This window comes from Syngnathus scovelli, chromosome 14 (genome assembly GCF_024217435.2).
Source record: "Syngnathus scovelli strain Florida chromosome 14, RoL_Ssco_1.2, whole genome shotgun sequence".
Lineage (NCBI taxonomy): Eukaryota > Metazoa > Chordata > Actinopteri > Syngnathiformes > Syngnathidae > Syngnathus > Syngnathus scovelli.
In genome coordinates this window covers 7,886,352-7,901,298 of record NC_090860.1, presented here as the reverse complement: position 1 = coordinate 7,901,298, position 14,947 = coordinate 7,886,352, and the positions used below count along the sequence as shown (strand labels likewise).

At 42.0% G+C, this 14,947-nt stretch overlaps 3 protein-coding genes across 3 annotated transcripts; all 3 read left to right on the top strand.

Annotated features, from left to right (window-relative positions):
• The first annotated feature begins 3,055 nt into the window (after positions 1-3,055).
• Positions 3,056-5,841, top strand: LOC125980914 (interferon alpha-inducible protein 27-like protein 2A). The gene is made up of 4 exons (XM_049740580.2): positions 3,056-5,173; positions 5,251-5,283; positions 5,377-5,538; positions 5,649-5,841. Exons 1-4 carry the CDS (start codon positions 5,164-5,166, stop codon positions 5,741-5,743), a joined length of 300 nt encoding a protein of 99 aa, XP_049596537.1. The 5' UTR covers positions 3,056-5,163; the 3' UTR covers positions 5,744-5,841.
• A 2,899-nt stretch (positions 5,842-8,740) lies between these two features.
• On the top strand, positions 8,741-9,979 carry LOC137839541 (interferon alpha-inducible protein 27-like protein 2A). The gene is made up of 4 exons (XM_049740582.2): positions 8,741-8,945; positions 9,014-9,046; positions 9,515-9,676; positions 9,787-9,979. The coding sequence occupies exons 1-4, from the start codon at positions 8,936-8,938 to the stop codon at positions 9,879-9,881; spliced, it is 300 nt and encodes a 99-aa protein (XP_049596539.2). The 5' UTR covers positions 8,741-8,935; the 3' UTR covers positions 9,882-9,979.
• A 2,882-nt stretch (positions 9,980-12,861) lies between these two features.
• LOC125980915 (interferon alpha-inducible protein 27-like protein 2A) lies at positions 12,862-14,132 on the top strand. Its single transcript, XM_049740581.2, has 4 exons — positions 12,862-13,098; positions 13,167-13,199; positions 13,668-13,829; positions 13,940-14,132. Exons 1-4 carry the CDS (start codon positions 13,089-13,091, stop codon positions 14,032-14,034), a joined length of 300 nt encoding a protein of 99 aa, XP_049596538.1. The 5' UTR covers positions 12,862-13,088; the 3' UTR covers positions 14,035-14,132.
• The last annotated feature ends 815 nt before the right edge of the window (positions 14,133-14,947 follow it).

The window sequence follows — 14,947 nt, the reverse complement described above, 5'->3', positions numbered from 1 at the left end:
GGACACTTTCACTTTCGGTTTCACCAGATATCCGATTACCCCCTAACTGCCCCCGACCCCAATTCAGAGAGCCAATCAGAGCAGTGGAAATGACCCGTCATCGCCCACCCAACAGGAAGCTAAACGACTAAAATAGTCGGTGTGCAGCAGCTTTGCACTTGGTCAAAACGATTTCTGGTTGCTTACGACGAGAAAAGAAAACAAAAGGAAGTCGACATGGGAGGTAAGAAACGCGTTTGTCAATTATGATTTGTAGGATTAAAGTACTTCAAAAAATGGTTGCGCATATTCCAAATAAAAATTGCTAACTAGTTTCTGAATTCAAAGTTATATTCTCCCACATAAAAACAATGAATTCCAATGAATATAATTTTTATTATGTCTCATCAGGCACTTCATCTGTTCCAGCCGGTAATATTTCTTTATGTTTATTATTTATGTTTCCTATCACAATCTAAAGTACAGGTAAAACTATACTTTTTCAACTTGCAATTTGGGTCGTTATAATTTGTAGGAGCTATGCTTTATCCATCCCCTGCTGGGACCACGATTGGTTATGACGTAAACCCGAACATCAACATCCTGGCTCCATCTCCAGGAGCAGGGACAGCTGGAGCTGCTTTAGCACCTGCGAGTAAGTATTGAGTCACTTATTTTTGAAAGACTGCTGCATCGCAGCTTTCTGTTCACGGTGATATAGCATGTTAAATAGATTTTTTAATGTACTTTGTCATAGTTGCTGGCTCGATAATGGTTGGTAACTAGAACTATTGTTCAAAGGTTCCATGATCTTCTCGTGGTCTTCTACTGAACACCATGTGCATCATAGTCAGGCAATGTTATTACAGGGATCTAGCGCCACCTTGTGGAATGTTGGGGTTTGATAAAGCAGTGTTTCCCAACCTTTTTTCAATCACGGCACACCTTTTCAATGGAAAAAATCTCGCGGCACACCGCCAACAAAAATCTGTTAAGCTCCTATATTAATATCAGCTTTATTACAACGAAAGACGTAAAGTCCTATTCCTATATATGTATGGAGAGTCGAATAATTTAATAGAAATAAATACTAAATATTCTTTAAATTGTATTCCTTTTTTTAAATAAAAGTGACAGTTTTTTAAAAAGGTTTTAGACGGTGTAAGAAATAAACTATTTAAAGTGATTAAAATAAAAGAATCAACGTGATTTTGTTTACTGTTTTAGACTAAGTCTATAAATAATGCAACAATAAGAACAAAGTCACTTTTAAAGACGCTCTGCAGCTGAGTGGCTATCACAGTCGAGGTGTCTCGACTTGACTGTTTATTTTATGTATGTGAAAAATAACCAACCCAAGTTCTCTGGTTGAACTGCATGCACTGATTTCCATTGGACCACAAACGCACCACAACCGTCATAGTGTCTGTCACCGTTAGCAAAAACACACAGCAACACACACATAAACTGAATATGTGCCGATGCAATACGATCAGACCGACACAATATGAAATCTCAAGATTCTCCACGCATGCACGATTAGCAAGTGGCTGACCAGGCCTTGCGCGAACTGACCAGTGGTTTGGCGATCCTCTTTACAATTAATTTTGGACAATCCCACGGCACAGCTGAACGTCTCTCACGGCACACCAGTGTGTGCTGAGTACAGTGTCAGCGTTTTTTCTCTTCAAAAACTTCTCCATCACTGTCACTATCGACTCGTCTCGCTATCCACAATGACAACGTTGGTGTCAATGCTACCGGCATGGGCATCCCATATACCTGCCGCTGCATCCATGCATCACCAATTTTCTCATCTTCAAGCACAAGGCAAATCGCTACCTGCTGCTGCCACCTTCTGATATGGAAGATATGATTACTCTGCCGGGCGCTACACCGCACAGGCGCACAAATTGGAGAATTTCCCAGGGCACCCCTGACAATATGTTGCGGCACACCAGTGTGCCGCGGCACCCCGGTTGAAAAACACTGTGATAAAGGTACAAAAATACATCTGAAGCCTCACGAACAGGCAAGGCACAGCCAAAGACATTCAAAGTAAACAGAAGCAGCTTCCTAAGAATTACTAAACCTACATATATTAACAACAATTAATGGGATAGGATCTCACAAAAATCTGAGTTATTTTATTCTATTTCATGCTGATAGTGAGAAGTTATCTCGGCGTTATCGTGCCAGCCACAGTTTACATTCTAATGTGTCACATCTGATTTTAGGCCCTAGCGCTGCTCCCCCACCCACCCCTGGCCATGTGATGTCCCTGTTCTGAGTCCTCACAATGGAATCTCCTCAAACCTGTTCACCATTTTCAATGGCCTGTTCTTATTAGTCTGGTATGCACTCTTTTGTACTAGTGATGTTCTTACCGAGCAAGAACCCGTGTCACTAACCAGTCGGCTATTTCAACCTGGCAACCCATTCTTGTATGCATTGTTTTGTACTAGTGATGTGCATTCCAGTTCTTAAGTGAACTGAATCTTTAGAATCGGTTCACTCAAAATATTTGTTGAAAAGAATCGTTCACCAAATCGTTCGCTACACTTTCTTATTTATTCTTTTTTTTTTTTTTTACCTCGTGTAGTGTAGCTATTGTAGTGTCCATGAGGTGTACCTAATCACAGGCCACTTCAATAGGGAAAAAGCTTACGTGAAAGTGAAAAGTGCCACAACCGCCCTCACCCCCACCTCCTGATTGGCTGTTTGATCCGTGACGTCACTTGGACACTCCATTAGGTACACCGCCATTTTCAAGTGTACCTAATAACAGGCCACTTTATTAGGGAAATATCATGGTCAAAGGTCACAGGTGTCCTTGGCGCCGCATTTCAACATGTTTTCCAAGATTCCCTCGTTAAGTGCACCTGCGTGAAAAGTTTTAGCTCCTGCAGAACGTGAAAATGAACAAAATCTTTTCACGCAGGTGTGTTTAACGAGGGTAACTTGGGAAACATATTGGAACGCGGCCCCGAGGACTAGAGCTTGACACCTGTGACCTTTGACCAGGATATTTCCCTAATAAAGTAGCTTGTTATTAGGTACACTTGCAAATGGCGGTGTACCTAATGGAGTGTCCGTGTGATTCCCTCGTTAAGTGCACCTGCGTGAAAAGTTTTAGCTCCTGCAGAACGTGAAAATGACCAAAAACGTTTCACGCAGGTGTGTTTAACGAGCGTAACTTGGAAAACATATTGGAACGCAGCCCCTCGAGGACTGGAGGTCGACACCCCTGGTTTAAGTGAAAAGTGCCACACCCGCCCTCACCCCCACTTTCTGATTGGCTGTTTAATCTGTGACGTCACTTGGACACTCCATTAGGTACACCTCCATTTTCAAGTGTACCTAATAACCGGCCACTTCATTAGGGAAAAATCATGCCCAAAGCTGAACTGAAAGTAAAAAGTGCCACACCCGCCCTCACCCCCACTTTCTGATTGGCTGTTTGATCTGTGACGTCACACGGACACTCCATTAGGTACGCCACCATTTTCAGGTGTACCTAATAACTTTATGCATTTTTTGTACATGTCAAGAATGTGTATTTGACTACTTACTTTTTATTTTGGGGGACACCAACACATATTACACAAAACACGTATTCATATTGTCATATAAAGCAGTTAATTTGGAGAAAACGCGCATAAAAGAAGTGGTGTTTCAGTGAGTGGTTCTTTCTTTCCTTGGCAAATCGTAAATCGACATTCTGGCTTACATAGTTCACGCCAGGAGGGAGACGCAACACGTTCACTGACTGATCCGTTGATGCACGGGAAGGAAGGCAGTTGACACATTGACTCATTCGCGAACGGGAAAGTCAGGATTCGTTCCCTCACTGATCCGTTCTGGCGATGAACTGGAAATGCGAATCACTCACTCACTGATTCGTTCCCTCACAGATTCGTTCGTTGGTGAACGGGAAATGCAATTCACGACTCGTTCGTGAACGGGAAGTTACGTCATTTTCTTCTTCTTTTTGTTTTACGGCGAGGTGGCACCAGCTTCAATGGGCATTACTGACACCTACTGGTTGAAGTCATATGAACTGAAAAAAGAACGAATCACTTTAGGAATTGATTCGTTCACTCACGTTCACTGAAAAGATTCGTTCTTTTGAACCCATCGTGTGTAGTTGTATTGTTTACTGTGTATGGGTTGTTTCCGCTGGATGTAAAAAAGAAAAAGAAAAAAGCTGTATCAGTGTGGGTGTGTGTGTGGGGGGGGGGGGGTTCATTGAACGATTCGTTTGAACGAATCTTTGGTGTGAACTGATTCTAAAGATTCACTTCACCTAAAAGAACTGGAATGCACATCACTTCTAAAGCTTTTTAATGCATCATTCAATACACAAGCGCAACATTTGACACAATATTACGTCCCATAAAGCGATTGCCAATCAGCGTGTCATCAAATGGTAATAAAGACCATTCATTACACTGAAAACAATATTTTAGAAATCAGTCTATTTGCTTATTACTTTTTTATCTTAAATGCTAGCCAGGGTGGACCACTGGTTAGATGATCCCCTTCAGTGTTCAGAGGCTCCAGTCTTCTTGTATGGAGTCAGCTGTCACATTTCAAAAAGTTGCTGGGTAAATGAATTGCAGAATCGACATTGCCCTGCCTCCTGCCCATGAGTCACCTGTCTGGGATAGGCACCACCACAAAGACCAAGCAGAACTGAGAAAGAATTGATGGATTAATATGTTTGCTTTATATATTTTGATTATTTTATATTATATTGAATCTTGAATTACCACTAACACAGATTTTTTTTGTTTACATTACTTTATACCTGAATTACTATCACAATGGCAAATGGTTTCCTTTTAAAAAAATTCCAATGAAGAATTCCTGCACCGGTTATAAATAGAGCAATGGTAAAAACTTGTTTTATTGAGGCGGGCCGTCTCTTAGGTCGCCCATGTGATGATGATCATGTGACGTCAGGCTTTGAGTCTCTTCCGGAAAAACGCAACTAACCTCCTAGCCAATGAAAAGGCTCCCAGTAGATGAAGGGGAGGTTCGTTTCTCCTGAAAAAATCCAAAACTTTTCAGATTTTGGGGGCGTAGCAGATTGACATTTTGTTTGACACTGGGCTCACTTAAATATCGAGCCTGCTGGCTGAAAGTACACACATCCATCCACACGAGGACAGAAAAGACAACATGGAATTCCGTAAGTATCGCTCGCTCTTTACACCCCATTATAACAGAAAATAGTTTAACATGCGTATTTTTATTTATTTTTTTCAGTGTCGACTCTTGCTCTGGGTGCTGCGGGCGCAGGTAAGATGTATTTTGCATAATCAAAACATATTTTGGGCTTATGCAGCCTTATGTGGACGTGCACTAATGTGGCTGATTTAACTTTTGATGCAGCTGGTTCGGTGATTCTGGCTCCGGTGGCCCTAGGAGCTATCGGCTTTACTTCAGCTGGGATAGCGGCAGGTTCCTACGCCGCGAGCATGATGTCCGCTGCAGCCATCGCCAACGGAGGAGGGGTGGCGGCAGGGAGCGCGGTGGCTATCTTGCAGGCTGCCGGTAAGCCGCGGAAAAACCATGCAATTTCAAACTTTATATTTGATACTTTTGCTGTGGTATTAAAGTGACACTAAACTAGAGCAGATAAATGCAATGTTACTTTTCTGTAGGCATGGCTGGTATACCGGCTGCGGCCTCTGCAGCTGTGGGCGCTGCAGGTGCGGCTGCAGGAGGTGCGGCAGCACTCGTTGCTGCAATCGTCTGAGGCCAAACCTTTTTGCCAAATGAATACCATTTCATATAATATCAATGATGTGATATGAATATGAATCCTAATTCAATAAATGAAATTGGTCAATTTCATACTTGGTGTCATAATAGTCTGTGGTACATTTGAGCATGTTTGATTTTGCTGTTTAAAGGCAGATAAAAGTCAAAGCAAGACTAGACGAGACAGCTTAGAGAATTTAAAAGTCAATCATGATGTGGAAACTGTTCTGTTGTAATGAGACAAACATCCATCCATCCATCCATCCATCTTCTTCCGCTTATCCGGGGTCGGGTCGCGGGGGCAACAGCTTCAGGAGGGACTCCCAGACTTCCCTCTCCCCAGCCACTTCATCCAGCTCATCCCGGGGGATCCCAAGGCGTTCCCAGGCCAGCTGAGAGACAAACATACCTTTTTTAAATCTCACAACATCTAGATTTTTAATAAGTTAATCAACCACAACAAGTACATGTCACCGACGTGGAAGATTAAAATAAAACTATAAAAACTGATATTTAACAAAGCGTTCGATCAATAAATCTGAAAGAGAATCAAAGAGAAACGTAGAAAAGACAAAGTGTCATCATTTGTGTTTTTGTTGACGTTTGCATTGTTTGGTTGAATTTCGTTTCATTTCATCCTATGTGTGTTTTTTCCTGAATTTCTTGTTAATGCCTTGTTTTTGTGAATGTGGGTGGAGAAACGTAGAAAAGACAAAGTGTCATGATCTGTGTTTTGGTTGACTTTTGCATTATTTGGTTGATATTCGTTTCATTTCATCCTATGTGTGTTTTTCCTGAATCTCTTGTTCATGTCTTGTTTTTGTGAATGTGCGTGGCATCTGATGAATAAGGTGCATTACCGCCACCTACTGTGCAACAGTGTTGTTCAGAATATTGTTCATGCCTTGTCAGGTTTTTATTTCCACTTGTTCTAGTCAGACCTGTCTCTTGTATCAACCAATCAGATCCCTCCAGCCAATCATGTCTTGTTCAAGTGTTACTCGTTGTCGCCTGCGTTTGCTTGTTTTTAATTATCTTCTGTGTTGGTTAGTAAGGCTTTTTTTAAATTATAAAAAACATGATTTTTTTTAAAGAACTTGTAGAATGAGGCTTTTATAAAAATAAAAAAAAGACCATGTATAGTAATGCTTTTTATGTATAGTAAGGCTTTTTTATTTAAAAATAAAGACCATGTATAGCAGGGGTGTCAAATTCATTTTTTTTCACGGGCCACATTGTTGTTATAGCTTCTTTCAGAGGGCCATTATGACTGTCAACCCAAATAAATGTATGAGCACCTCATATTATATACAGTAAAAGCTACAAAACAAACTGACAAATAACTAGTTTTCAAATCAGACGAGTTGTTTGAAACCCTAACCCTAGCTTCCAGGGGTGTCAAACTCCAGTCCTCGGGGGCCGCGTTCCAATATATTTTCCAGGTTACCCTCGTTAAACACACCTGAGTGAAAAGATCAGTTCATTTTCACGTTCTGCAGGAGCCAAACTTTTGACATAGGTGCACTTAACGACGGAATCTTGGAAAACATGTTGGAATGCGGCCCTGAGGACTGGAGCTTGACACCTGTGACCTTTGACCATGATATTTCCCTAATAAAGTGGCCTGTTATTAGGTACACTTGAAAATGGTGGTGTACCTAATGGAGTGTCCGAGTGACGTCACAGATCAAGCTTTGAGTCTCTTCCGGAAAAACGAAGTCATATGAACTAAAAAAAGAACAAATCACTTTAGGAAGTGATTCGTTCACTCTCGTTCACTGAAAAGACTCATTCTTTTCAAACCATCGTGTGTAGTTGTATTGTTTAATGTGTATGGGTTGATTCCACTGAATGTAAAAAAAAAACAAAGGAAAAAAAAAAGAAAAAAGCTGTACCAGTGTGTGTGTGTGTGTGGGGGGGGGGGTTCATTGAACGATTCGTTTGAACGAATCTTTGGAGTGAACTGATTCTAAAGATTCAGTTCACCTAAAATGGAATGCACATCACTACTTCTAAAGCAGGGGTCTCAAAGTCCAGTCCTCTGGGGCCGCATACCTACATGTTTTCCAAGTTTCCCTCGTTAAACACACCTGATTCAATTATCAGGCTGCTGCAGAACGTGAGGATGAACTGATCACTCTGATGAAGGCGGAAGAAACCGTCGAAACATGTCAGGTAAGGAACCTAAAACAATTTGTTTGATATAAAAGAAACCAGTGAAGTGATTAAAACAAGGAAAAACAAGATGAACTTAGTACAATTGAGACCCCTGTTCTAAAGCTTTTTAATGCATCATTCAATACACAAGCGCAACATTTGACACAATATTACGTCCCATAAAGCGATTACCAATCAGCGTGTCATCAAATGATAATAAAGACCACTCATTACACTGAAAATAATATTTTAGACATCAGTCTATTTGCTTATAACTTTTTTATCTTAAATGCTAGCCAGGGTGGACCACTGGTTAGATGATCCCCTTCAGTGTTCAGAGGCTCCAGTCTTCTTGTATGGAGTCAGCTGTCACATTTCAAAAAATTGCTGGGTAAATGAATTGCAGAATCGACATTGTCCATTAGTGTGAATGTTTGTCTACGTGTGACCTAAAACCAGTTGGCGATCAGTTCACGATGTGCCCTGCCTCCTGCCCATGAGTCACCTGGCTGGGATAGGCACCACCACAAAGACCAAGCAGAACTGAGAATGAATTGATGGATTAATATGTTTGCTTTAGCTTTATATATTTTGAACTCTTGAATCTTGAATTACCACTCCCGCAGATTTGTTTTTGTTTACATTACTTTATACCTGAATTACTATCCCAATGGCAAATGGTTTCCTTTTTTAAGAAAAATGCAATGAAGAATTCCTGCACCGGTTATAAATAGAGCAATGGTCAAAACTTGTTTTATTGAAGCGGGCCGTCTCTTAGGTCGCCCATGTGATGATGATCATGTGACGTCAGGCTTTGAGTCTCTTCCGTAAAAACGAAGCTAACCTCCTATCCAATGAAAAGGCTCCCAGTAGACGAAGGGAAGTTTCGTTTCTCCTGGAAAAATCCAAAGCTTTTCATAGTTTGGGGGCGTAGCAGATTGACATTTTGTTCGACACCGGACTCACTTAAATATCGAGCCTGCTGGCTGAAAGTACACACATCCATCCACATAAGGACAGAAAAGACAACATGGGATTGCGTAAGTATCGCTCGCTCTCTACCATTATAACAGAAAATAGTTTAACATGCTTGTGTTTTTGTTTGCAGTGACGGCTCTTGCTCTGGGTGCTGCGGGCGCAAGTAAGCTGTATTTTGCATAATCAAAACATATTTTGGGCTTATATAGCCTTTTGTGGGCGGCTCGGTGGCGCACTGGGTAGCACGTCCGCCTCACAGTTAGGAGGGTGCGGGTTCGATTCCACCTCCGGCCCTCCCTGTGCGGAGTTTGCATGTTCTCCCCGAGCCCGCGTGGGTTTTCTCCGGGCACTCCGGTTTCCTCCCACATCCCAAAAACATGCTTGGTAGGCCGATTGATCACTCCAAATTGTCCCTAGGTGTGAGTGCGAGTGCGAATGGTCGTTTGTCTCTGTGTGCCCTGCGATTGGCTGGCAACCGGTTCAGGGTGTCCCCCGCCTACTGCCCGATGACGGCTGGGATAGGCTCCAGCACGCCCGCGACCCCCGTGGGGTCTAAGCGGTTCAGAAAATGGATGGATGGATAGCCTTATGTGGACGTGCACTAATGTGGCTGATTTAACTTTTGGTGCAGCCGGTTCAGTGATTCTGGCTCCGGTGGCCCTGGGAGCTATCGGCTTTACTTCAGCTGGGATAGCGGCAGGTTCCTACGTCGCGAGCATGATGTCCGCCGCAGCCATCGCCAACAGAGGAGGGGTGGCGGCAGGGAGCACGGTGGCTAGCTTGCAGGCTGCCGGTAAGCCGCGGAAAAACCATGCAATTTCACACTTAATATTTGATACTTTTGCTGTGCTATTAAAGTTACACTAGACTAGAGTAGATAAATGCAATGTTACTTTTCTGTAGGCATGGCTGGTATACCGGCTGCGGCCTCTGCAGCTGTGGGCGCTGCAGGTGGGGCTGCAGGAGGTGCGGCAGCCCTCATTGCTGCAATCGTCTGAGGCCAAACCTTTTTGCCAAATCAATACCATTTCATATAATATCAATGATGTGATACGAATATGAATCCTAATTCAATAAATGAAATTGGTCAATTTCATACTTGGTGTCATAATAGTCTGTGGTACATTTGAGCATGTTTGATTTTGGTGATTAAAGGCAGATAAAAGACAAAGCAAGACTAGACGAGACAGCTTGGAGAATTTAAAAGTCAATCATGATGTGGAAACTGTTCTGTTGTAATGAGACAAACATCCATCCATCCATCCATCCATCCATCCATCCATCCATCTTCTTCCGCTTATCCGGGGTCGGGTCGCGGGGGCAACAGCTTCAGGAGGGACTCCCAGACTTCCCTCTCCCCAGCCACTTCATCCAGCTCATCCCGGGGGATCCCAAGGCGTTCCCAGGCCAGCTGAGAGACAAACATACCTTTTTTAAATCTCACAACATCTAGATTTTTAATAAGTTAATCAACCACAACAAGTACATGTCACCGACGTGGAAGATTAAAATAAAACTATAAAAACTGATATTTAACAAAGCGTTCGATCAATAAATCTGAAAGAGAATCAAAGAGAAACGTAGAAAAGACAAAGTGTCATCATTTGTGTTTTTGTTGACGTTTGCATTGTTTGGTTGAATTTCGTTTCATTTCATCCTATGTGTGTTTTTTCCTGAATTTCTTGTTAATGCCTTGTTTTTGTGAATGTGGGTGGAGAAACGTAGAAAAGACAAAGTGTCATGATCTGTGTTTTGGTTGACTTTTGCATTATTTGGTTGATATTCGTTTCATTTCATCCTATGTGTGTTTTTCCTGAATCTCTTGTTCATGTCTTGTTTTTGTGAATGTGCGTGGCATCTGATGAATAAGGTGCATTACCGCCACCTACTGTGCAACAGTGTTGTTCAGAATATTGTTCATGCCTTGTCAGGTTTTTATTTCCACTTGTTCTAGTCAGACCTGTCTCTTGTATCAACCAATCAGATCCCTCCAGCCAATCATGTCTTGTTCAAGTGTTACTCGTTGTCGCCTGCGTTTGCTTGTTTTTAATTATCTTCTGTGTTGGTTAGTAAGGCTTTTTTTAAATTATAAAAAACATGATTTTTTTTAAAGAACTTGTAGAATGAGGCTTTTATAAAAATAAAAAAAAGACCATGTATAGTAAGGCTTTTTATGTATAGTAAGGCTTTTTTATTTAAAAATAAAGACCATGTATAGCAGGGGTGTCAAATTCATTTTTTTTCACGGGCCACATTGTTGTTATAGCTTCTTTCAGAGGGCCATTATGACTGTCAACCCAAATAAATGTATGAGCACCTCATATTATATACAGTAAAAGCTACAAAACAAACTGACAAATAACTAGTTTTCAAATCAGACGAGTTGTTTGAAACCCTAACCCTAGCTTCCAGGGGTGTCAAACTCCAGTCCTCGGGGGCCGCGTTCCAATATATTTTCCAGGTTACCCTCGTTAAACACACCTGAGTGAAAAGATCAGTTCATTTTCACGTTCTGCAGGAGCCAAACTTTTGACATAGGTGCACTTAACGACGGAATCTTGGAAAACATGTTGGAATGCGGCCCTGAGGACTGGAGCTTGACACCTGTGACCTTTGACCATGATATTTCCCTAATAAAGTGGCCTGTTATTAGGTACACTTGAAAATGGTGGTGTACCTAATGGAGTGTCCGAGTGACGTCACAGATCAAGCTTTGAGTCTCTTCCGGAAAAACGAAGTCATATGAACTAAAAAAAGAACGAATCACTTTAGGAAGTGATTCGTTCACTCTCGTTCACTGAAAAGACTCATTCTTTTCAAACCATCGTGTGTAGTTGTATTGTTTAATGTGTATGGGTTGATTCCACTGAATGTAAAAAAAAAACAAAGGAAAAAAAAAAGAAAAAAGCTGTACCAGTGTGTGTGTGTGTGGGGGGGGGGGGTTCATTGAACGATTCGTTTGAACGAATCTTTGGAGTGAACTGATTCTAAAGATTCAGTTCACCTAAAATGGAATGCACATCACTACTTCTAAAGCAGGGGTCTCAAAGTCCAGTCCTCTGGGGCCGCATACCTACATGTTTTCCAAGTTTCCCTCGTTAAACACACCTGATTCAATTATCAGGCTGCTGCAGAACGTGAGGATGAACTGATCACTCTGATGAAGGCGGAAGAAACCGTCGAAACATGTCAGGTAAGGAACCTAAAACAATTTGTTTGATATAAAAGAAACCAGTGAAGTGATTAAAACAAGGAAAAACAAGATGAACTTAGTACAATTGAGACCCCTGTTCTAAAGCTTTTTAATGCATCATTCAATACACAAGCGCAACATTTGACACAATATTACGTCCCATAAAGCGATTACCAATCAGCGTGTCATCAAATGATAATAAAGACCACTCATTACACTGAAAATAATATTTTAGACATCAGTCTATTTGCTTATAACTTTTTTATCTTAAATGCTAGCCAGGGTGGACCACTGGTTAGATGATCCCCTTCAGTGTTCAGAGGCTCCAGTCTTCTTGTATGGAGTCAGCTGTCACATTTCAAAAAATTGCTGGGTAAATGAATTGCAGAATCGACATTGTCCATTAGTGTGAATGTTTGTCTACGTGTGACCTAAAACCAGTTGGCGATCAGTTCACGATGTGCCCTGCCTCCTGCCCATGAGTCACCTGGCTGGGATAGGCACCACCACAAAGACCAAGCAGAACTGAGAATGAATTGATGGATTAATATGTTTGCTTTAGCTTTATATATTTTGAACTCTTGAATCTTGAATTACCACTCCCGCAGATTTGTTTTTGTTTACATTACTTTATACCTGAATTACTATCCCAATGGCAAATGGTTTCCTTTTTTAAGAAAAATGCAATGAAGAATTCCTGCACCGGTTATAAATAGAGCAATGGTCAAAACTTGTTTTATTGAAGCGGGCCGTCTCTTAGGTCGCCCATGTGATGATGATCATGTGACGTCAGGCTTTGAGTCTCTTCCGTAAAAACGAAGCTAACCTCCTATCCAATGAAAAGGCTCCCAGTAGATGAAGGGAAGTTTCGTTTCTCCTGGAAAAATCCAAAGCTTTTCATAGTTTGGGGGCGTAGCAGATTGACATTTTGTTCGACACCGGACTCACTTAAATATCGAGCCTGCTGGCTGAAAGTACACACATCCATCCACATAAGGACAGAAAAGACAACATGGGATTGCGTAAGTATCGCTCGCTCTCTACCATTATAACAGAAAATAGTTTAACATGCTTGTGTTTTTGTTTGCAGTGACGGCTCTTGCTCTGGGTGCTGCGGGCGCAAGTAAGCTGTATTTTGCATAATCAAAACATATTTTGGGCTTATATAGCCTTTTGTGGGCGGCTCGGTGGCGCACTGGGTAGCACGTCCGCCTCACAGTTAGGAGGGTGCGGGTTCGATTCCACCTCCGGCCCTCCCTGTGCGGAGTTTGCATGTTCTCCCCGAGCCCGCGTGTGTTTTCTCCGGGCACTCCGGTTTCCTCCCACATCCCAAAAACATGCTTGGTAGGCCGATTGATCACTCCAAATTGTCCCTAGGTGTGAGTGCGAGTGCGAATGGTCGTTTGTCTCTGTGTGCCCTGCGATTGGCTGGCAACCGGTTCAGGTTGTCCCCCGCCTACTGCCCGATGACGGCTGGGATAGGCTCCAGCACGCCCGCGACCCCCGTGGGGTCTAAGCGGTTCAGAAAATGGATGGATGGATAGCCTTTTGTGGACGTGCACTAATGTGGCTGATTTAACTTTTGGTGCAGCCGGTTCGGTGATTCTGGCTCCGGTGGCCCTGGGAGCTATCGGCTTTACTTCAGCTGGGATAGCTGCAGGTTCCTACGCCGCGAGCATGATGTCCGCCGCAGCCATCGCCAACGGAGGAGGGGTGGCGGCAGGGAGCACGGTGGCTATCTTGCAGGCTGCCGGTAAGCCGCGGAAAAACCATGCAATTTCACACTTAATATTTGATACTTTTGCTGTGCTATTAAAGTTACACTAGACTAGAGTAGATAAATGCAATGTTACTTTTCTGTAGGCATGGCTGGTATACCGGCTACGGCCTCTGCAGCTGTGGGCGCTGCAGGTGCGGCTGCAGGAGGTGTGGCAGCACTCGTTGCTGCAATCGTCTGAGGCCAAACCTTTTTGCCAAATGAATACCATTTCATATAATATCAATGATGTGATATGAATATGAATCCTAATTCAATAAATGAAATTGGTCAATTTCATACTTGGTGTCATAATAGTCTGTGGTACATTTGAGCATGTTTGATTTTGGTGATTAAAGGCAGATAAAAGTCAAAGCAAGACTAGACGAGACAGCTTGGAGAATTTAAAAGTCAATCATGATGTGGAAACTGTTCTGTTGTAATGAGACAAACATACCTTTTTTAAATCTCACAACATCTAGATTTGTAATAAGTTAATCAACCACAACAAGTACATGTCACCGACGTGGAAGATTAAAATAAAACTATAAAAACTGATATTTAACAAAGCGTTCGATCAATAAATCTGAAAGAGAATCAAAGAGAAACGTAGAAAAGACAAAGTGTCATCATTTGTGTTTTTGTTGACGTTTGCATTGTTTGGTTGAATTTCGTTTCATTTCATCCTATGTGTGTTTTTTCCTGAATTTCTTGTTAATGCCTTGTTTTTGTGAATGTGGGTGGAGAAACGTAGAAAAGACAAAGTGTCATGATCTGTGTTTTGGTTGACTTTTGCATTATTTGGTTGAATTTCGTTTCATTTCATCCTATGTGTGTTTTTCCTGAATCTCTTGTTCATGTCTTGTTTTTGTGAATGTGCGTGGCATCTGATGAATAAGGTGCATTACCGCCACCTACTGTGCAACAGTGTTGTTCAGAATATTGTTCATGCCTTGTCAGGTTTTTATTTCCACTTGTTTTAGTCAGACCTGTCTCTTGTATCAACCAATCAGATCCCTCCAGCCAATCATGTCTTGTTCAAGTGTTACACGTTGTTGCCTGCGTTTGCTTGTTTTTAATTATCTTCTGTGTTGGTTAGTAAGGCTTTTTTTAAA